This window comes from Panthera onca, chromosome A1 (assembly GCF_046562875.1).
Source record: "Panthera onca isolate mPanOnc1 chromosome A1, mPanOnc1 haplotype 2, whole genome shotgun sequence".
Lineage (NCBI taxonomy): Eukaryota > Metazoa > Chordata > Mammalia > Carnivora > Felidae > Panthera > Panthera onca.
In genome coordinates this window covers 238,870,933-238,892,057 of record NC_138339.1, presented here as the reverse complement: position 1 = coordinate 238,892,057, position 21,125 = coordinate 238,870,933, and the positions used below count along the sequence as shown (strand labels likewise).

At 54.8% G+C, this 21,125-nt stretch overlaps 2 protein-coding genes across 5 annotated transcripts in view; one reads left to right on the top strand and one right to left on the bottom strand.

The window, feature by feature from the left end:
- The first annotated feature begins 690 nt into the window (after positions 1 to 690).
- IL17D (interleukin 17D) lies at positions 691 to 19,808 on the top strand. 3 transcript variants are annotated; one of them, XR_013556211.1, is made up of 3 exons: positions 691 to 1,466; positions 18,432 to 18,986; positions 19,257 to 19,808. XR_013556211.1 is itself a non-coding variant. In XM_060637576.2 (3 exons), exons 1-3 carry the CDS (start codon positions 799 to 801, stop codon positions 18,748 to 18,750), a joined length of 630 nt encoding a protein of 209 aa, XP_060493559.1. In that variant the 5' UTR covers positions 691 to 798; the 3' UTR covers positions 18,751 to 19,808. The 3 variants fall into 3 exon arrangements, 2 of the variants coding, with proteins under 2 accessions (XP_060493559.1, XP_078304496.1); XM_060637576.2 differs by having other exon boundaries at positions 691 to 813; positions 1,171 to 1,466; positions 18,432 to 19,808; XM_078448370.1 differs by having other exon boundaries at positions 18,432 to 19,808.
- EEF1AKMT1 (EEF1A lysine methyltransferase 1) overlaps positions 19,665 to 21,125 on the bottom strand; it is a 29,887-nt gene continuing 28,426 nt past the window's right edge. The window contains exon 5 of one of the 2 annotated variants that reach the window (XM_060637574.3): positions 19,665 to 20,110. In XM_060637574.3, coding sequence (XP_060493557.1) covers positions 20,067 to 20,110 — 44 coding nt within the window. In that variant the 3' untranslated portion in view covers positions 19,665 to 20,066. The remainder of the gene's footprint in view (positions 20,111 to 21,125) is intronic. The other variant, XM_060637575.3, reaches the window with a different exon arrangement.

Here is a 21,125-nt window from a genome sequence, read left to right as displayed (position 1 = left end):
GGTTCGTTTCATGAGTGTTGACGGGAAAGGCAGTACGGCCTCCCACCCTGTGAAAAGGAGATTTTTTGATCGCTAGCATAGTTATTTCTTAGAACTACGGAGTCTCGGAAGAGGAAGTCGTCTCAAGAGGAGAATCCTTCTAGGTTTTGGCTCATTCCTTTTCCAGACGGTCCGTTCTGTCCTCGGAGAGCTTTCACTGCGAGAAGAATCCTTTCGCCCTGCGCCGCAACCTTTCTCCCCTAACCCACTTTCGAGCCGCGGGGGCTTGCAGGCCGGGTCCTTCCTTGCGGGCCTCCTTCGGCCGGGCCGGCCACCCCGGCCCCTCCTCCCCGGCCGCCGCGCAGCACACGTCCCGGGCCTCGGGAGCCGCGACAGTCGCCCGGTGCGAGTCGGCGCCGCCGTCCTCCAGACGGCCGGGGCCGGGGCCGGGGGCGGGGGGGTCCCGGGCTCGCGCAGTCCGGCGGGGGCGAGCGCGCGCCAGTCCCCGCCGCGGTCCCCGGTCCTTCGACCTCGTGCCGCCCGCCCGTCCCCGCGCGCCTGCCGACGCGGGGGAGGAGACGCCCGAGGGGGACTTCCCGCCGCCGAGTCCGGTTCGGGCGGGGGGGGGGGGGTGGGGTGGGGAGGCGGCCCGCACCCCGGACCCCGCGCCGGCCCCTCCTCGGCCGCGCGGCCCCCGCGGGAGGGAGGCGGGCGGATGACGAGGGTGTGGGGGCGTGAGTCTGAGGGCGGCGGGCGGCGGCGTCGCGGGCCGGCCGGGCGCGGCGAGCGGAGCGTCGAGGTCGTCGCCGCCGCGGGGGGATGGCGCGCGCGGGGGTAAGCGGCGCGGGCGGCCGTCAGAGGCACTCGCAGCCCAGCGCGCAGCAGCCCGGCAGGCACACGCACACGCGCACCCCGCAGCCGCCCCCCGCGCGGCCCCCGGCCCGGGGCGGCGGCGGCGGCGGCGGCCCGGGGCGCGCGGGCCGGCGCTGGGCGGGGCCCCGGGGCCCCCTGGGGCGGCGGGCGGGCGGGGGCGGCGCTCGGGGGCCCGTCTGGTCAGCACCCATCCTCCGGGCGGGCCGCACGGGCCGCGGCGCGACGGGGGCGGGGGGCGGGGGGCGGGAGGGGCGGGGGCGCCCACCGGCTCCCAGACCGCGGCGGGGCGCGGGCGCTGAGCGGCGGCCTGTCTCGCAGGTCTGGATGCTGGCGGTCGGCGTTCTGCTGGCGCTGGCGCCGGGCCGGGCGGCGGGCGCCCTGAGGGCGAGCAGACGCCCGGCGCGGCCGCGGGGCTGCGCCGAGCGGCCCGAGGAGCTCCTGGAGCAGCTGTACGGGCGGCTGGCGGCCGGCGTGCTGGGCGCCTTCCACCACACGCTGCAGCTGGGGCCGCGCGAGCAGGCGCGCAACGCGAGCTGCCCGGCAGGGGGCAGGCCCGGCGACCGGCGCTTCCGGCCGCCCACCAACCTGCGCAGCGTGTCGCCGTGGGCCTACAGGTGAGCGGCGGGGCCCGGGCGGGGCGGGACCGGGCAGGTGGGGCCGCGCGGGGCGGGGCGGGCGGGGCGAGGGCAAAGCGAGCGGGGTGGCGAGAGGGGCGGGGCGAGCGGGGCGCGCGGGAGGCGGGCAGGTGGGGCGGGGCGGGGCCGGCGGGAGGCGGCGGGTGGGGCGGAGGGCGCTAGGTGGGTCCGGGGCGGGGCGGACGGGGCGACGAAGGGCGGGGGGGGGGGGGGGGGGGAGGGGCGGAGCAGGTGCAGAACCTGGGTGGGGAGCGGTTCGTGCCCACAGAAGCCCTGTCGCCTCCCTGGGAGGAAACCTGCTTCCCGCTCTTTACCGTTTCGCTATAGGGTGTGGAACCGATGTTTCTGGAGTACCTGTTCTTGGCCGGGTGTGTAGGTCGATGGGCTACGGAGGACCAAGCCAGGTGGTTCTTCATTTACGTTTTCCAGCGCTCTGTACGGGAGGCGCTTGCGTGGAAGACCTGGCGTGGCGGGCCACAGACAACTCTGGAGTGCCCGTGGCGGTCCGGGCGCTGCTGAGCGTTGAACCGTCAGGGGCCCATCCTCTGAGAGTGTAGTCTAAGGGAGGAGTGGGGATAATTGGGAAAGAGACCGTCGTGCAAGGCAGCACGTGACTTGACGTGAAAGCCGCAGAGTGGGACAGTGTCGAGTGGTGCGGGCGATCGAAGTGGCGTTGGACATGGATGCCGGGGAGTGGCCGTGATCCCGAGATTGGCCCGGTAGAGGGGTCGTGTCGGAAGAAAGGCGCAGCGCGCGAGGCAGGCCGCGGTGCCCTGGGGCCTGAGCAGGGAGTAGTGAGGCCGGAGTGTGTCCAGCGCGCACTTACGACTGTCCTCTTCCCCGCTGTTTCGGCGGACTGTCGTCGCCGTCGAGGGGCTCACGGCCAGCCGGACACTGCCACACGTGGAAGAGGCCTCAGTGAAAGCGCGAGGACAAGGGTGGTCCCGACGGAAGCAGTGGCTGATGGGAAGGGGGAAGAGCCTGAAGAAGCGCGAGGGCGGGTGTGCTTGTGCGTGGCCGGCAGTGGCTGCAGAGGGAGCGGGAGCTAGGTTCGGCCCTAGGAGCAAGGTCGCCAGGCCGAAATGCATCCCGTAGGGTGTGTTTCGATCGGGGAGGTCGTGTGACCGCTTTGTGTTTTGGGAAGCCCTCCCTGATGAGGGAGGGATGGGAGGGGGAGACGCCGGACTAACGCAGCGCAGTTCTTCCGGCAAAAGGCAGTTAGGGTTTGAACTCAGGCGGTGGCAGCGGAGAAAAGGAGACTGGGATCCATTTGAAAGGTATTACTTACAGAAGTGAAAGTGGCAGGATTTGATGGATGCTGATCATACGTGGGAGTGAGGGGGAAGGAAAGGGTAGAACTAGTGTAATGCCTCCAGGCTCTAGTCCACACAGCTCTTAAGATGTGCAGACAGAGGCGCCTGGGTGGCCCCACCGGTTAAGCATCCGGCTCTTGATTTCGGCTCAGGTCACGGTCTCGGGGTTCATGGGATGGAGCCCCCATCAGGCTCCATGCCGACAGAGTAGAGACTGCTTGGAATCCCCTCTCTCCCTCTCTCTCTTTCTCTGCCCCAACCCCCCTCTCTAAATAAATAAATAAAGATAGATAGATAGATGAGGGGTGCCTGGGTGGCTCGGTCGGTTGAACGTCGGACTTTGGCTCGAGTCATGATCTCATGGTTGGTGAGTTCAAGCCCCACATCGGGCTCTCTGCCGTCTGGCCCACTTCAGGTCCTTTGTCCCCCTCTCACTCTGCCCTCCCCTGCTCACGCTCTCTCTCAAAAATAAATAAGAAACCTTAAAAAAAAAAAAAAAAAAAAAAAAAAAAAGATGTGCAGAGAAAATGTAATGATTTTGTCTGAAACCAAGCTAGGCCTCTCCAAGCCTCCACCTGCTGGTCAGTGGGCCTACCTTCTCCTGGCTACTGGGCAAAGAACCGAGTTCCCTTGTGGCTGAGCTCCCTCCCACCATGGACGGTGGGCCCAGAACCCCACCTCCTGCCTTCATCATCTCTTCATTCACCTGACGCCCTCAGGACACACATGTTGAACCATTCATTATGGTGGCTTCATTCCCTTGCTTTCCCTCTTTCTTCCTGCCATTCCCGCAGCCCAAAAGGGTGGACTTTTATATCATCCTTCTTCCTCCAACCTCATGTTATACCTTTGATATGCTAAATAGCATTAAAGAAACTTGGAAGATCTCTCAAAACAACAGCTTGGCTTTTCCAGACAGAAGTGCTACCTCTGCATTTTTCTACAATGAATTCTAATCTCTCCTGGCAAATAGATGCCTCCCAGACTAGGCTGCGGGCCGAAAGGCAGAAGCGTAACACACAGCAGTGATTTTTCAAGACCTCTTGTTGGGCACGTCCCACATTGCTGGCTTGGACTGTTGATGGTATTTAAGCAAAATGGAAAAAGTGAATGAGGAGCATTTTTTGGAAGGAAGTAAACTCAGCACTAGGCCCGTTGAGTTTTATGTGCCCGAGAGGAGCAGATGCGTGAATGACCACGTGGCCCGCAGGTGGCAGGCCAAAGGAGAGATCGGGGCTGGAGCACGGGTCAGGCGCTGTCAGCCCTAGAATTCTGCAGAGTACGTTCAATTGAGTCGTCCTTACTACCTTTCCTGGGGACTGACACCCGTGTCCCCTAGGAAAGATCCAGGAGCCGCAGGGAGGAGGGAATGGCTAAGGGAGGTCACGGACAAGAGCAACACACGGCATGGAGCGGTCCTGGCCTAGGCTGCCCGGGTCTGCCCGTGGAGCCTTTGTGCTGTGCGGAGCCGGGGAGCGGGGGGGTTACGTCTGCGTCAGGTGGCTGGTGGCATCATCTGCGTTACTTGTCTTACTGTTAGCGACGGCGACGCAGTTGCTCCCCCGGGGAGCAAACGGAGGCTCTCCCCCTCGGAAGGAAGGACAGTCTTCGAGGGATGGGCGCTGGTCAGGACTGCACGTTGCTGGGTGCTGACGCAGCCCGGCCTTCTCCCGCCGGGAGCCGGCTCTGCCCTCCTGGCCTCCGACCACTTCCCGCTGCCTCCTGAGTCCCTGGGAAGCCTGGGAGAAGCAGTGCACGGGAAGCTCCAAAGCTCTTGCGTGTAGAAGGCGTGTGCAAGGATAGGATCGGTTTCCTCGTGGTGTCGCGGTGCCGGTGTAACCTGGGGGAAGAGTGCGCTCCCCGTGCAGCCGTGAGCTTGGGATTGGAAGTGGCATTTAAGGCTAGAAACAGAACTCTTGAGGAGGATGGACGGGGAAACGGACCGTCGGTCAGAAATATTGAAAGGCACAGAAAGGACCACTTGGGTGGATACGGTAGAATTTAAAACAGAAATCTGGATTATAAGGTGGCTTTTTACTTTTAGCGGGGATGGATCATCCCACAAATGGTGTTGGGACAACTGAGTGACCAGCTGGAAAAAACACGGTTCTATCTCACTTCCGTGTACAAATAAATTCCGAATGATTCAAAGATTTAAATGTAAAAGTACAACCACAAACACGTAAAAAACACGGTCAGTTATATTTACAGCCTTGGAGTGGAGCGTTAGAGAGTAGCTCACAGACCCCCAAAGCCGTAAAAGACAACACCGATAAATTCAGTTACACAATTATATGCCATTTCTTCTTGGCAAACAAAAAGTAAAATAAAGTTAGATACAGAGGCAAACTGGGAGACGTAACCCACGTCCCAAAGGGCTCCTTTCCTAAAAAGTTCCTGTAAACCAGTGACAAAAATGTGTGCTGAAACAAGGAACAGAAGCTGTGGCTGGTTCCTGGGGAAGGAGGATTGAATGGCAGTCGTGTGGAACACCGAGATGCCCAATTTCAGGCACCGTAAGTGAAATACATATTAAAACAATGCTGCGAAAACTTTATTTCTTTTGGGGGTGCCCGTCAGGCTCTCTCGGCAGGGCGGGGGAAGGCATTCTCACACCGCCGAGGATATGAATCGGGACAAGCGGGTATTAGCTATCCACATTTCAAATTCGACCCAGGAGTTCCATCCCAACATCCCCCAAAAGGCAACTAGTTGGACAAAATGCCGTAAAAACAGCCAGAGAGAGGAACGGGGTGGCTGCACACCCGCCTGAGGCGAGCAGCCCATCACTGCACACAGGCGGATATGGCAACGTGCAGTGTAGTGAGGGCGGCAGGCTGCCTGCGTTTGTGTGCTAGAAGACAAGCTGTTACATAACATATGCACATATAAAGTGGTACTTGAAAATGTACACACACACACACACACACACACACACACACACACACGGGGGCCCCTTTGGAGCCTGGTCATCATGGTGCCTTTGGGGGGGGGAGCCTGGAAACTGGGGACAGAGAGTAGGAAGGACTCTTACTTTTCACTCCTTTGTTACCTTCGAATTTTCTGCCATGTGCATGTATTTTTTATTTCAAAAACATCTTAATTTTTAAATTGAGAGAAGAAAGGGAAATTCTCCAACTGTGAGGAAAAAGCAGATAGTGAAGAAACAAAATTCAGCAGGTAACAACGGCCTTCGATGTGGGGAGAGCACTGGTCTGGAAAGAACTGCCCTGACAGGCCGTAGGGCTTCCAGAGGAGGCCCCGAAGATCCGATGGACCCCTGGTGCCCCCACAGCCGGGCTGTGCTACGTCTGAGGACCCAGGCCTGGACAGGGCATGAAATCGGCCCAGGGGACAGGCATTAAATGGTAGAGCCAGGGCCTAACCCGGACCTCTGATTCCATTGAGCCCATGCTTCCCATCAGTATGCTAGTAAGAAAAGCAGCATTCAACTTCCAGAATATAAAAATATTTTCTCATTTACTTTGTGGCATCATGTTTGTTTCTCTTAAGCTTTAGAAACAAAATGCCAAAAATAAAATCCATGTAATTGCTCATTAAGCTTTTTTCAAAGCCAAATTGACATAGTAAGAAATATATTGGAAGAACATTGAGGTTTATTAAGGTTTAAGGTACACATCACTCATTTACGTTGAAACCTCAAAGATAAACACCCACGGATACTCGAAATAATTTTTAAGTTGTTTATATTTTTCAATTTGGGGTCATGGTCTAAAGATAGCTTTTCTCTAGGATAGGAGTCATGCACAACAATTTAATTTTAAGCTTTACTACTTTTCTATATAACTCTTTTCCTCCTGGGAATTTAAGAGACTGCACCTAAATTTATTTGACAATAACTCCAGGATCAGAGGAAGGGCAAGGAAGAAACGGAAAGAAGAAACAGGGGGAGTAGGAAAGAAGAGAACAGGACACTGCGCGGGTGGGGGGGGGGGGGGTGCGGTTGGGGAAGCGAGTGACTTAGAAACAGCCCACATGGGGCGCCTAGGTGGTTCAGTCTGTTAAGCTGCAGGTCATGATCTCCCGGTTTGTGGGTTCGAGCCCGGCGTCGGGCTCTGTGTCGACAGCTCGGAGCCCGGAGCCTGCTTCAGATTCTGTGTCTCCCTCTCTCTCTGCCCCTCCCCTGTTCATGCTCTGTCTCTCTCTCTCTCTCTCAAAAATAAATAAATATTTTAAAAAAAGAAAGAAAGAAAAAGAAAGACACAGGCAGCCACCACCCTGGAGCTGGAAGAGGCGGTGAGACCCCCAGGGGGCAGATCCTTCCCGCGGGTGGCAGGGGCCGTGGGGGTGGGGGAACAGCCGAAGGAGAGTCCGACGGCACCCGCACCCGCGCCAGAGGGGCTAGGCTGGTATCTTCCCGTGCCCGTGCAGAACCCGAGTTGGCCCGACTCCCTGGTTCCAGAACTTTCAGCAGGTGACTTTCAGGAAGAGGGGCACGGCAGCAGCAACAGCTTCCAGCTCACGCGTGGGTCGGGCGAGGTGACCACCGTCCCCTGGGCCAGACCGGCGATGCCCATTTCCGGGACGACCTTCACGTTCCGGTCGGGCGATCGTCGGATGTTTAGCAATGGCGCACTTGGGAAGGATTTTCGTCGGGAAAGGTTGGAACGGGAAGCGTATTTTCGCCTCCCCCGCTGCAGGCCGTCGGGCCAGCTGACCCCAACCGTCCCGTCTCCCGGGGCGGCCACGGCAGAAGCGCTGGCGTCCACCCCAAATCCTGGCGAGCCCGGGCGGTGCTCGGAGCGCAGTCCCTGCCGCTGGCCCCCTGCCTGCACCGGGCACCGCCTTTCACACCACTTTCCCCTCGTCGTGTCGCTTTTACAAGCGCGAAAGGAATGAACGTTAACTAGAGAAAGAAAAGTTGGGGGTGTGATGTTGAAGTCATCCCCGCTGCCCCCAGCCCCCTTTTAAGATGTCATCTTTCTCTCAAATGCCCCTCTCCCCCGGGGCACTCGCACGTCTGTGTCCCGGCACTAAGAGGGTCCCCACGGGGAGGGGGGGGCCACGGCCCGGGACCTCGGCGGTGCCGCCGCGCCCACCGTGACCGACAGGGGGCGGCGCCGCGCCGACCCGCCGTCTCCCGCGCCCGGGACCTGGCTTCTTGGGGAGGCCTGTCCCGGGCGATCTTTGGAACTGGGGGCATCCTGTTCCCCCAGTTACTCGGTCGTAACGTTTCCCCTCAACAAGTTCACTTTTTCCAGCGTCCCTGCTGCAAATCTTCCGGTTATTCCAATGGCTTAAGAACCAACTAGAAAAGCCTGTCTGCCTCCGAGGGGTAGCTGTACGTGGTGCGTCCGCACAGGTGCCGCTGGGCGCACGACTGGAAGGGCCGGGGAAGGGCCGGGGAGGAGGGGGGACAGAGCAAGAGCCGCGCCCCCCCTCCTGCCCGGTGGGGGGTCTCCAGTCACGGCGGGCAAGGCGGCGGGGGGAGGGGGTGCCCTGCTCAGCAAGCCCCGTGCTGTAGAGAAGGAGCCGCAGCACCTCGTTGAAGAAATGTTGGTATTTGCCCCCCAAAAAGTTCTTTATGGATGAGTGACCTTTGATTCGCCTCAGCACCGCGTAGATTTTTTTTCTCCGAGCTACTCAATACTGCAGGCTCTACTGCACCTATCACTGCTTCCCAGGGTAAAAATAAGAGCATTGTCACGGAGCATTGTCATGGGATTAAAGTCTCTCTTTCTGAAAATAGATGCGCTCGTGGTTTTGCTTTGATAGTTATTTTCTTCAACTGCCCGGGCTTTGCTCTGGCATTCTGAGAGCAGCCAGGGATGATGATAATATTTCATCCCATCGTCACCTCTTCCAAATTTCCTCACCTGAATAAAATGTCTGTACCGTTAATACCAACAGAAACATTGAGCCAAGTCCTGGAAGGAACACACATACCACGAAGTGAAATTCCTTACGGTGTCTGTCTTCCAGAAATGACACATGAAGATTTTGAAGGACAGTACCCTGCTCACCAAATTAATGAGGTCAAAGAGAGTGATCTACTTGAGGACTCTTCCAGAATTAAATAGAGTCTAAGCTAGTGTTTTGATATAAATTATTCCTCGTAACCAATGAATGGCAACAGCTGGTTCGTTTCAGATCAAGGTGGGCGCCACCCTTCTGCACGCAGGAGCTTCGCCTGCCCCAAGGACGGACACATCAAAGATGGCTTTGAACCCAAATTCTGCAGATAGTTAAGCCACCCCGTGGGCATGAGCTATGTTTTTCCTTTGAAGAGATATTTCCCAGCTGCACTGAATGTGTGGCATCTGCCGTGACAAAAGAATGAAACCCTTTGAGCAGTTCTGGCCCTCATTCTGATTTCCCTTTCTCCCCCTTCCTCTGGGAAAGCTTTTTCTCTAAATTGTCTTCCACATTCTTTTCCAAGCCATCACTGTCTCTCCAGGCTTCCCTGATCGGATGAGCAGATTTGACGTGGCGTCAATGGATTTTCTGGTTGTAGATTTAGTTTACCGACTACCCCCCTCCTCTCCCCTCTGCAGAGCAGACTCGCGCAGCTGCAGCTGGCCTGTGCCGGCAGGCAGCGCGCGGGGCTGAGCTAGGTGAGCAGAAGACTTTGGACAAGCCCCTCGCCCTGTGGGTGCCTCAGTTTCCTCCTCGAATAAAGGGAGAAGACGGACAGGCGGAGCCCTTCCAGGTTCCCAGCAGCCCGGTTGGCAGGAGAGCCGGGTCAGTTCTGGAGCCTGCCTCGCTGGCTCGGCTTCAGGACCGACCCCGATGCCAAGTTCAGGATCACAGCGAAGTTAACCTCAGTCCCCACACAGGGGCAGGGCTGACCCCTAACTCTCCTTGGCCGGCGAAGAGGGCCAGGTGAAGCCCGCTGGGGCTCTGCCGGCATCAGGTGCCAGGTCAGACTTTGCTCTCCCAGGCCCATTTTTTCCATGTCCTCTTTCAGGAGAAATGCACAACTGATGTTTCCCTGGAGGGGCCAGAAGAGCATTTTCCAGAGTTCCTTGGCAGCATGCGTTAAAGATCTTGGCCCTCTCAGGCCTCGGGGAATGGAGGCGGGGGTGCAACTCAGGCTGCTGGCCACAGCTTTCCAGTGGAGGGAATCTGTTTGTGGTCCTCATGACCCCGGCTACTCCCTGGCCGGCGAACAGAGCCCCCCCCCCCCCCCCCCCCCCCCGTAGCAGCTCCGGGCCTCGTCACGCACCATTCTTTCCCCCATGGTCTCATAACCACCCCCTCCCGGCTGTGGGGCTGGTTCCAAAGGGAAACGGCAAGGTTGGAAGGTTACACAAACCCCATCTCAGTGACTCATTATCTCTCTTAGACCTGGAGACGTAATGGCCTCTGCCAGGGCTGCATTCTGGAATTATCTAGGGGGCTTTAAAAAACTACCAACACCCCGGCCCCACGCCGGGGCCGTGAACTGCAGATCTCTGGGGTGGGGGAACAGTGATCACTGGTTCCGGAAGCTCTTTTGTGTGTCTCCAGCGAAGTGCAAGTGAGACCTGCACACCATCCTCTACAATGCCAACTGCTTGTTGGGTGAACAGTGACCTTCTGCATTAGACTCCTGCAACTGGTGGGATCATGAAATTTGGGAAAAGGCAATCATCCGGTTGTTTGCCATCAACGCAGTCAATCTACGTATGGCTAACCACCTCCCGGGGATGTTGCTGACTTTGCTGACGGTCGGTGTCCCCACTTCAAGTGAGCAAGACGAGTCACTTGGGCAGCTTCTCGGCATGTGGAGCTCCTGACTCAAGGGTCAAGTGTGAGAATCTGTGTTTTGAACAGACTCCCACATGGTTCTTATGCAGGTGGTCCGAAAACCACGGTTTGGAAATTCTTGCTTCTGCCTTCTCTTTATTGCGCATCTCCCGGGCAAGAAAGACGGGTATTTTTCAGAGGAATCTTAGCTCTCAGGAAGGGAAGTTGCTTATCCTCAGCTTTCCCTGAGGGCTGCCAGATGTCTTTGTATGACCGTGGTTTCAGAAGGTCTTGATATCTGGTAGAGCGAGTCCCCCTCCTTCTTCTTCAAAATTGTCTAGAGTATTCTTGGACTTTTTCTCTTTCTACGAATTTTAGGATCAGCTTGTCAAGTTCTAAGAAAAATCTACTGGGATTTTGCTTAGAACTGCACTGACTTTCCAGATTAATTTGGGGAATTCTCTGCTATCTCAGAAACTCCATGGATTACGGGTGTCCTTTCTAAGCAGAAGACATTGATAAAAAATAACACATTAATAGTCCTGCCATCAAGAAGCTCGGGGAAGTAGCCCGGATCAGACCCATCCACTCGACCACAAAGAACCAGGCAGGGGCCATGACTTGCCTAATGTCACTCGTCGGTAACTAAATTGGGCTGAAATTTTAGGTTCAAGTCTCTATTGACTCCATCCCGCCCTTAAAAAAGTCTATTGAGCTGAACTCATTGACCTTACGATCTGGCAAACCATGACCCCTGAGGCAATTTCGTTTGCACTTACACCTTTTCAGCCCTTGTGGGTCTCCAGTCTGAACTGGAGAAGGCATTTTCTCCCACTTTGTACCTGGGTTTGGGGTCTTGGAATGGCTGTGAAGCAATCATACTGAGCCTCTGCTGTTTTGAGATCAAAATAAGTCTATGTTTCGCAAAGCGGGAAGGTGAGCCGTGCCGGCCGGTTTGTGCCAGTAAATCCCACGGCTATACTTGGGCATCAGATAGAGCGCAGCGCGTGGCTGTGGTTCTGTCTGCTGGAATGTACTCATTGTTCTCCCGGTGGCAGTCCTCGGGAACCGCTTCGAATTGTTTCCTACCGAGTTCAGGGTCCCAGGGGCAGTGCTCTTTTCTGTCTCCTCTGCCACTTACATTCCTCTCCAAGCTCAGTTTCAATCACCTCTAATCATCCCTGGAGGACTTGTCCTTTGTTCTTGGATTAAGCTGGGCCAGCTGTCATTCGCTCAAGCCAAGCTTCACACGTGGCCCCAGGGACACTTTTGGATCCGTCAGAGGGGAAAACTTGATTTGTTTCAAGTATGTTCCTGTGCCAAGCTTCCACGGAGCAGCATGCAGAAAATGTGAAGACAAAAGAATTATTGCTTACGAGGAGGCAAGACAGCCGTGCGGGGTTCTTGCTGGATTGCATTTCCATGTTTGGTAAGAGAAGAGGATCCCTGTTGGAGTTTCTTCTGTCTTGTTTTTGTGGCGGCTTTCCTTAACCAGGAAGCACTCCAAGCTGGTAATTTCCTCAGAGTCTCGAGGCAGGAGGTTGGGGTGACAGGTTTTGGCTTCGTGTCTGTCCCCTGGCCATCTGAGGCTTCCAGACGTTTTCTCCTGACCTCTTTTCCCTCCCCCAACCAGTGTCCTTCACAATGTGTCTGTCTTGAGCTTTTTGTCTTCCACGGTGCTTGCTGGCGTCGATACCTACAATACTGGGTGTCAGGGGTGCGATATGCATCGTATCCCCTCCTTTGGTAGCTAATTTCTACTTTAAGAGAAACCTCCTGGTCATAAAACCACGATTTGAAAACCATCAGTGCTTACGCCTTCTTACTATGTTTTGTGTCCCACTTACCAGGCAGAGGCGGGGGCAGGCAGATGTCTCTGTCACAATGCCTTAGCGCAGAGGTGTTACTGTGACAGTGGAAATTTCAGTCTGGGGGGACTTGCCCGGTAGGGGTGGGGTAGATATTTTGTCAGATGAGCCGTCTGACCATCACAGCCATCAGGTGAATGTCAGTTCTCCCGTCATTAACAGACGGTACATGGGTTGGTACATGGGTTGGTACGTGCGCGCTATGGTGCAGAGAAAGACAAATCCCAGTTGTTTGGAATCGAAAGGGATGTTTGATGCCCCCAGGTCACACGAGCATTCCAGAGGAGGAAACTGAGTCTGAAGAGGCTGCCCCAGCCTTGATTTTGTCCTGGACTTGGGTCTATGCCACTATCAGAATGATCTCTCTAAACATCCACTGATCATGTCTCTACGTGCTTCGGGTCCTTGTGTGGCTTCTGGTGGTCTGGAAAGTAAAATCAGACTTTTTGCTCTGATCTTCAAGGCTCCTGTACCCGTCACATTTCTTATTAAATCTTCACCCCCTGCACACTTAGGCATGCACTCCAGCTGCAGCGACCTGACCTGCTCGCAGATTCCCACCCACCTGGTCTCCTGCTTTCCTGCCCTGGGGGTGGGTTGCTCAGCACTTCCTCCCCCTCCCTCGTCCAACTCAGCCCTCCTTGTTCTCTAAAGCCACCTCGGACTTCCCTGGCGCAGTAGCCTTGAGCCACCCGCACGTTCAGGGTGGTCTGTGGGCTTTGTGTTGCTTTGGGGGGCTGGCTTGAGCATTCATGGAGGGGCCATACCCTCTCCCAGTGCCCACTTGGGAGCTTAAAAATTCTGCCGAATTAATAATCACTACAGACCTTCCATTTGGCAAATTCCCAGGGCACTGTGTAACTTCACAAGCATTTAGCACTATTTGTGTGTGTGTGTGTGTGTGTGTGTGTGTGTGTGTGTGTGTGAACAATCATGTATTTCATGTGTATCTCAAAAAGATAAGGACTCTGTTAAATAAAACCACACAGTACCATTAACACACTGGAAGTTAATACTTCCCTGATATCTTCTAATATTCAGTCAGGTCAAAATTCCTCAGTTATAAGTATTTTTAAACTTAAAAATTTTTTCTCTGTATTTTTTCTGTTATATTATTTAAGTCTGTGTTTTGAAATAGTTTCAAACTAACAAAAAACATTTGTGAAATCAGTACAAAGAATTCCCATGTACCCTTTACCCAGATTCCCCAAACGTCAGCATCATAACTCAGCAGAATTATCAAGAGCAGGAAACATGCATTGATAACAGTACTATAATCTGGAGACCTTATTCAGGGCAGCCCACCAATACCCCCTTTCTGCTCCAGGATCTAACCCAGGCTCACACGTTGCCTCTGGTGGTCCGGACCCTTTAGTGGCCTTCAGCCTACAACAGTCCCTCAGGTCTTTGTCTCTTGTGACATTGAAGAGTGTGGTCAGTTGTTTTGTTGAATGTCCCTCAGTTTGGGTTGGATAAGTTTTTTAAGCAGCCATAATATTTCATCCAAAAGGAGACGCTGCAAGTAGAAGGCTGCTCGACTCACGACTGCACCGAGACAGCAGGCGTAAAGCAGGTCAGCGACACCCCATGCCCGGGGCTTAGGTCACTCCACTCAATGCTCTTTTGGGTTCCTCCCTTTCCCTCTCGGAACAAACATGTGCTGAGTTTCCCACATTCTGTATGTTGTTGGTCATATCCTCACGGTGCCATTTAACGTGTTCCTCTGTCCCTGTATTTCCAGTAAACCAGCCCAATCAACTCCAGTTTTTGACCAGCCCCTCTAAAGCATCTGCCTTCCTTGGCTCGGGGAATGCCACTCCTGATTCTGGCAATCTCGACAATGAGACATCTTCTCCCTTAAAAGTTGGCTTTCCCCTACTTGGCAATCAAAAAGAATGAAATCTTGCCATTTGCAACTATGTGGATGGAACTAGAGGGTATTATGCTAAGCGAAATTAGTCAGAGAAAGACACATATCATATGACTTCACTCATATGAGGACTTTAAGACACAGAACAGATCAACACAGGGAAGGGAAGCAAAAATAATGTAAAAACAGGGAGGGGGACAAAACATAAGAGACTCTTAAATATGGAGAACAAACAGAGGGTTGTGAGAGTGGGGATGGGCTAAATGGGTAAGGGGCCTTAAGGAGTCTATTCCTGAAATCATTGTTGCACTATACACTAACTTGGATATAAATTAAAAAAAATAAATGTAAAAAAATTTTGAAAAACTGAAAAAAAAATTATACAACTAAAAAAAATTTGGTTTTCCCTATCTTTCATTTTGTCTCTCCATACACTCCCCTGAATGATCTTACTTAACCACCATTAACTATATGCTAATAATTTAAAAATCTCCACCTTCAGCCAGTGTCTCTCTCAAGGAATCCAGACCATCTCCTACCCTGTAGTCTGAAAGATCTGTCTGAAATCCCATCTGATTGGATCACTTACCTTTTTAACATCCTCCCCATTGCCTTCAGGGTCCAATCCAAATTTGGCCGTGAATTGGAGGCCTCTTAATGACCCAGGCTCCACAGATGGCCCCAGCCCATCTTGTAGTTCCCCGTCTAGGCCGTGGTTCCTAACACCGACTTAGTCCCTCCACTGTAGGCTCTGCCCTGTGCCCTAACTACCCTTTCTCCCCTCTTCATCTGGACGAATCCACCCAGGAACCACCTTTGCTGGGAAGCCTCCCCCGCTGCCATGGCTGGATACACCCTCTAAGTGTGTGTGCATTTGTCTCCCCGGACGTACAGTAGATATGTGTTTCACCTACATCCTCACTGTCTGAAACGTCACTGGCACTCAGGTGTTGACTGAATGCTGAAGGTGACTGGAGACGGTACAAATTCCTTTTCCTTTGAATTTTAAGTTACGGTCTCATATGGACTTCAGGGTATGAAGGACAGGAAGCTGTGTGGTCCAGACCCAATGTCACCAGCTCACCGGCCACCGAACTCTTATTCTCATGCTAGGCCACAAGGATGAGTAGAAATACGGCCCCGGCTCCTCCCTCCCAGGGGAAGGCGTAGAGAAAGTGTAGCTCTATCTCACGGGCACCCAGTGTTAGGAGGATGTGGGGCATAAAGAGGTTAACTGACTAAGGGAATTGGAAAACTTTTAATGATTTGAATTGGACCCTGATATGGTAAGATTTCTTTGAGTCGACACTGGTTTGGGGGCGAGGGCATCGAGCAAACGCTTAGCTGCGGCACCTGCAGGGGGCACTCTGCTTGGGGATGACCGGAGGCTGGGACGCGCCAGGGACGAGACACGAAGGCTGGAGAGGTGTGGGGACCGCGTGGTGCAGGCCTCTGAAGGCAAAGCAAAGGGCTTGGACTCTTCCGGACACGGACCCCCATAGCTCACCCGCGTACCCCAGTGAGGGGTGGGAATGAGGCTTCACAGAGGAGGCTGAAAAAGCTGGAACGTTACGGTGGACAGCTTCATCAGTCCTCGCGAGGGGGGAGCTCACCATGTTCCAAAAGCTCCTGATGGCAGAACTCAGGAAAGAGTAGCGATAAGAAGCTCAAAAAGTCTTTTTCAGCTACTATCTTTGTGTTCATGTTGGAGGGAAGGATGAATAGACAAGATCGGTGTAGTTTCAGTGTCGGGGCCTCGGAGATCACTTGATTGTGCAGACGGCCCCACCCTGCCCTGCTCCTATTTGCGTGTAACAGATTTATCAGCTCTCACCCTGACTCTGCCCGGGTAGTTCGAGAGGGAAGCGGAAGGGGTCTGTGACCGAGCGCTAAGCCCCCAGCAGGCACACCTGTGTCTGAGGCCCCCTTGCTCCCCGTGATGCTGCTCCCATTCTTCTGGGCACCCCAAAGGGGAGCCTTGGAGTCACTGCTGACTTCTCCTCTGACCCCATCCTCCACATTCAAACAGTGGCCGCGTGCCTGTAGATGTCCCTCTTGGCTTCAGCAGGCTCCAGTGGCAGGTGGGCCTGGGTCCTCTGGTGTAACGGTCACCCTCCTGCTCCGTGGCACCCTGCCGGTTCCTGGGCGCCCTGGCCTCCTTTCTGTCCACGTGCAGCAGGTGCCGTCCAGCTCACCCACCGCTCTGCGCTCTGGGATGCACGGCTCCCCGAGTTCCTTCGGACTGTGTAAATGGCACGTAGCTGGTGGCGAGTAAACTTCCTGCTGCGTGAAGATAACCGCTTCTAGACTCTTCCCCACCCAATCACGCTTCAGTCCACTAACGTCCAAAGATGTTGGATCCAAACAGAAAAAGAAACACATGTCCTTTCCTGACACATCTGGAGCCACCCACCCTCATCCAGCCACTGACCGAGAGTTGACACTTGCCTCACCGACACGAGCTTCTCGATGGAGAAGCCTCTTGGCCAATCGGTCTAACGATCCCAGCACTGCCATGCTTCAAGTCCATTCAGGCTTCCACCCCCCCACGCCCCCACTCACAGCCAGCACTGCCCGTCTGCCCACCTTTTAGCTCCTTTCCGAAAGAAACCCTCAGCTCTGTTCTTGGACATCCCACTACTCGCTCACCCGCCCCCACTTCTCCTAAGCCCCCTACTGCCCGTTCTTTAATTGGATGGTCCAAACATACTTCTTAACCGGAAATTTCTTAACTTTGTGGATGAATTTTAGTCATTAGCAGCGAGGACCTATGAGAGAACCAGTCCAGAGGGGTTTCCATCTGAAGGACGTACAGCTGTGCAAACTCTGCAGGGTGAGGGCCAGCTCGGGCCACTGTCCCTCCCTGTGCAGCCACACTCCGCTCTCAGAGCACGTGTTAACAAAACCCGGATGAGAAACCATATACACCTCGAGTTCTTGTCTGTAAAAACCTTTGGGTACACCTCATTTTTAAAAGCTTAGATCATGGGCCCCTTTGGCACGGCACACTGGGGGGCCTCCTGGGCTCGGCATGTGGTAGGGCTACGAACGTGTGGCTTGAGAGGTTAGAAGTCATGGCTTCTGACTCTGAGAGTTTAGGGTCCCTACGACTCGGTTCCAGAAGAGGAAGAAACATTCATAAGAGGACTGTACATGTTTTCAATGGGGAGATTAATGGAAGTGAGAATTTGGGGTCATAGCAATCCCCTGTGTGAGGGGATATTAGGGAGGGGCCCTGGGTCCCTACTAGTGACCAGATGGCCTCTTGGCTCACTGAAGGGGATGATGGGGGGAGAGGGGTAGAGTTCTGTCTGAAAGTGCTTTTTTTTTTTTTTTTTTTCCTCCCAGGGAGCCATCTGACTCCGCCAAGCCCTAGACTCCTCTGGCATTGTGGCAGCAGGCTGTTTTGTGGGTGTTGACGTTGGTTCTTGGCGTCTGACCAGAAAGTAGGGAGCCTTGGCGGAGGATGGAAATGATCACATTTAAACCGGCGTTCATTTCCCCAATGTTCGGGCTGGCCAGGCTGCCCTCCCCAGTGCGGCTTTGGCCCCTTAACAGAGGAGGGCACACAGACCCTGACAGACAGATGGACACAGGGCCTACCTTGTGACCTTCTGGACAGGTGTCTCGAGCAAAGGCCCATGGCTCTGTCAGAGCCCGGGTGGCCAGTGTCTGCTCCTTGCAGAGATGGCCCCTTCCAGGAGACCAGTGTGGGCAGGCTACCTGGGGCTGCAGAGCCCGGTGGCCGGAGGGGAGGCAGATCTGGGGCCTTAGGGGACCACTGCTCTAAAGCTCAGGGCTGGAAGTTGTGGCCAGAGGCACAGAGGCTGTTTCAGGTTCTGGTGGGTGTACCGGTCACCTGTACAGGCATTAGCGTGAATATATACATTTTCCTTTTCTATGTATGTTAGCGCCGACTCTGAGAGCGTTGTCAAGGAACGGCCTGAGAGTAGCTATAAACCCTGTCTTCACCACTTGACATCCGGCGGACTCACACGGTTGACCTGTTAGATCGGGGTCTCGCGTGGACGCTAACCGCCTGCCAAATTAACTGCCGGCCCCACCTTTCTTCCTGCCCCAGTAACCAGTGGTCCCCGGGCTTACCGGTCCGAGGCCGAAATCTTTTGGAGGCTGCCCTCTCTCCGCGCGTCGTGTGTTCCGTTGCCCCAGGGCACGAACTGAGCCCGCGCCCTCTTCCCTGCAGAATTTCCTACGACCCTGCCAGGTACCCCAAGTACCTGCCCGAGGCCTACTGCCTGTGCAGGGGCTGCCTGACCGGGCTCTTCGGGGAGGAGGACCTACGTTTCCGCAGCGCCCCGGTGTACATGCCCACCGTCATCCTGCGGCGGACCTCGGCCTGCGCGGGCGGCCGCTGGGTGTACACCGAGGAGTACGTCACCGTGCCCGTGGGCTGCACCTGCGTCCCCGAGCAGGAGAAGGAGGCCGACGCCGTCAACTCCAGCATGGACAAGCAGGGCGCCAGGCTTCTGCTCGGCCCCGGCGACAAGCCGGGCCGGCCCTGAGGCCCTTGCTGCCCGAGGCCCGCGTCCCCGGGGCCGCCTCCTAGGCGAGCAAGCGAGGACGCAGCGAGCAAACGGGACGCGCCTGCGCGGGACGGGCCCCCGGCCCAGCCGGCCGCCCTCCCACCCCCGCTTTCCTTCCGGGCGGAAGCAGCGGGGCGGCCAAGGCAGGCTGCCGGAAGTCACCCCGGGGACGCGACGTCAGGCCGGCGGCGGCGCGCGGCCGGGACCTGCCCAAGGTGGCTGGAGGCCGGGAGGGGAAAACGCGCGTCGGCGGCCCTCGGGCTCCGGGCCTTCCCCAGGGGGAGGGGTGACCCTGCGGAGCCAGGTGGTAGGTGGTGCTTCCGAAAGGCAATTGCTTTAAAAAGGTGGGATATGTACCTACCTTTTTATTCCACTGCTTTCAACGGAGGAAAAGCTATTTTTATAGGAGTTTTGAGCAATTATATTAAGAACTTTTTACGTCACGTGTGTTTTCTAACCATTTCGTTTTCACTTGCTCTGGCAAGATTTTTTCAGAAGCACGATGGGAATCTTCAGATAAACTTTTTAGATGGCGCGGTGGCCGTCCCCGGATTCGGCCAGGCCCCAGTCGCTGACCACAACGGAACGGACGGGGCTAAATGTGACCCGTTTCCGCTGAAGGTCCCCGCAGGCTGCCGCGCGGAGGACAGGGAAGCCCCGGGGCTCCGCTCGCCGCCCCCAGGCCAGGGGTTCCAGGGATCTCAGACTTGGTTCAGGAGCAGATTCATACAGCTGAACATTTGTTTTCGCTTTGAAAGTAAGTGGGGCCAAGTAAGAGGTGGAGGGATGAGGCGAGAGGTAGAATGTGGTGTCTCTGCCACGTGTCAAGAATCCAAGTCTCAGTTTCAGGGCCTCAGGAACTAGCCGGATGGGAGAAGCGGGCCAACTTACGATTCCCGGAAGTCCGTATTGGGGGCCTCTTTTTCCCACCCTGCGATGTGAGCTAAATCCATAGTCTCTTCTGTAGGTTGAACACCATTATTTGTAAAAGCGAGAATTTCTTTTGAAATCATTAAAGCAACGGTGGATGAAGGGTACGTTGGCCGCGTGCGTTTCTCTTGGGGCTCGGCTGGTTTCCAGAGGAAGCTAACAATCTTCACTTTATCTTAATTCCGTGGTTGAGATTTAAATTAAGTCTCATTTGGTCCTTGAAAGATCAACTGCTCCTGCAAAGTCCATCTGTCTTCTCTTCCGTGACACCCCAGCCAAACCAAGAAGTGTCTTTCGCTCTCAAGCTTCAGGGGCTGCACGGATCCTGGAGCTCTAGCTTCCTAGTTGCCGAGAATCAGCCTTAGTTAGATCTGGAGGGAAGGTTCACAGAGAGAACTTTCCACTTGTGCTAAATAATGACGGAAGTTGTACATGAAAAACACATTGCTGAGCAAAATCCAGATTTTCCAAAAATTCAGAAATTCAAAATTGAAAGTGCTAGCTGTGGACAGTTCTAGACAGTCTGGGAATTTCTTCTCCGTTCCACCTCTGAAGCGGTGGTGAACGTGGGAAAAAAAAGGTATCCCTAGTGGTAGTATATCTGGAGTACGTTCTTGTCCAGAAAGCGGAAGGTTTGGAGCAAACTTTCATTGCTAGCTCAACAACCTCAAATTCGTAAGTTAAAAAGTGCTTTTCAAACCACTGGTTTGGGTAATTGTTCAGTCACTGCCACTGCTGGGTAACGTCTTCCAGTTACTCCTCAAATATAAATAGTGCAAACATCAGAGGAGAATAAACATTTGGAGAAAAGATCACGATTTTATTGTATTATTAGCCTACCTAAACTTAGCTTGTGAAAAGGTAGCACATTCCCAGTGGAAGAAATTAGCTTTCCATTCTATAGAACCAGAAAAGCAACCTTTCTTTGTATTTTTTCTCTGAATGGAATATTCATACACTTAATATTTCTCGAGCACTTGCCGTGTTCCAGGTACTGAGCCCCTGGGAGATACCTGTAAGCCAGGTGCAGTCTCCACCCCTAGCGAAAATATAACCGGCACTGGCTCTCCGAGCAGCTGGGTGTTTGTGGGCCACTCCTCGCAGGAAGCGCTGCCCAGTGAATCTAAGCCCCATTTTCCCCACTGATAATGGGTGGTGCCGCCTCCTTGGTCACTGTGAGGACAGAACACCATTTGTAAAGTGCCTGGTACGGTGCCTGGCACACAGGAGGTATTAGAACATATTGGCCTCAATGACTTACAAGTGACATTAAAAACAAGCATCAGGTCGGGGAGCCTGGGTGGCTCAGATGGTTGAGCATCCGACTCTTGATTTCGGCTGAGGTCACCATCTCATGGTCGTGAGATTGAGCCCTACATTGGGCTGGGCACTGAGCGTGGAGCCTGCTTGAGAGTCTCTCTCTC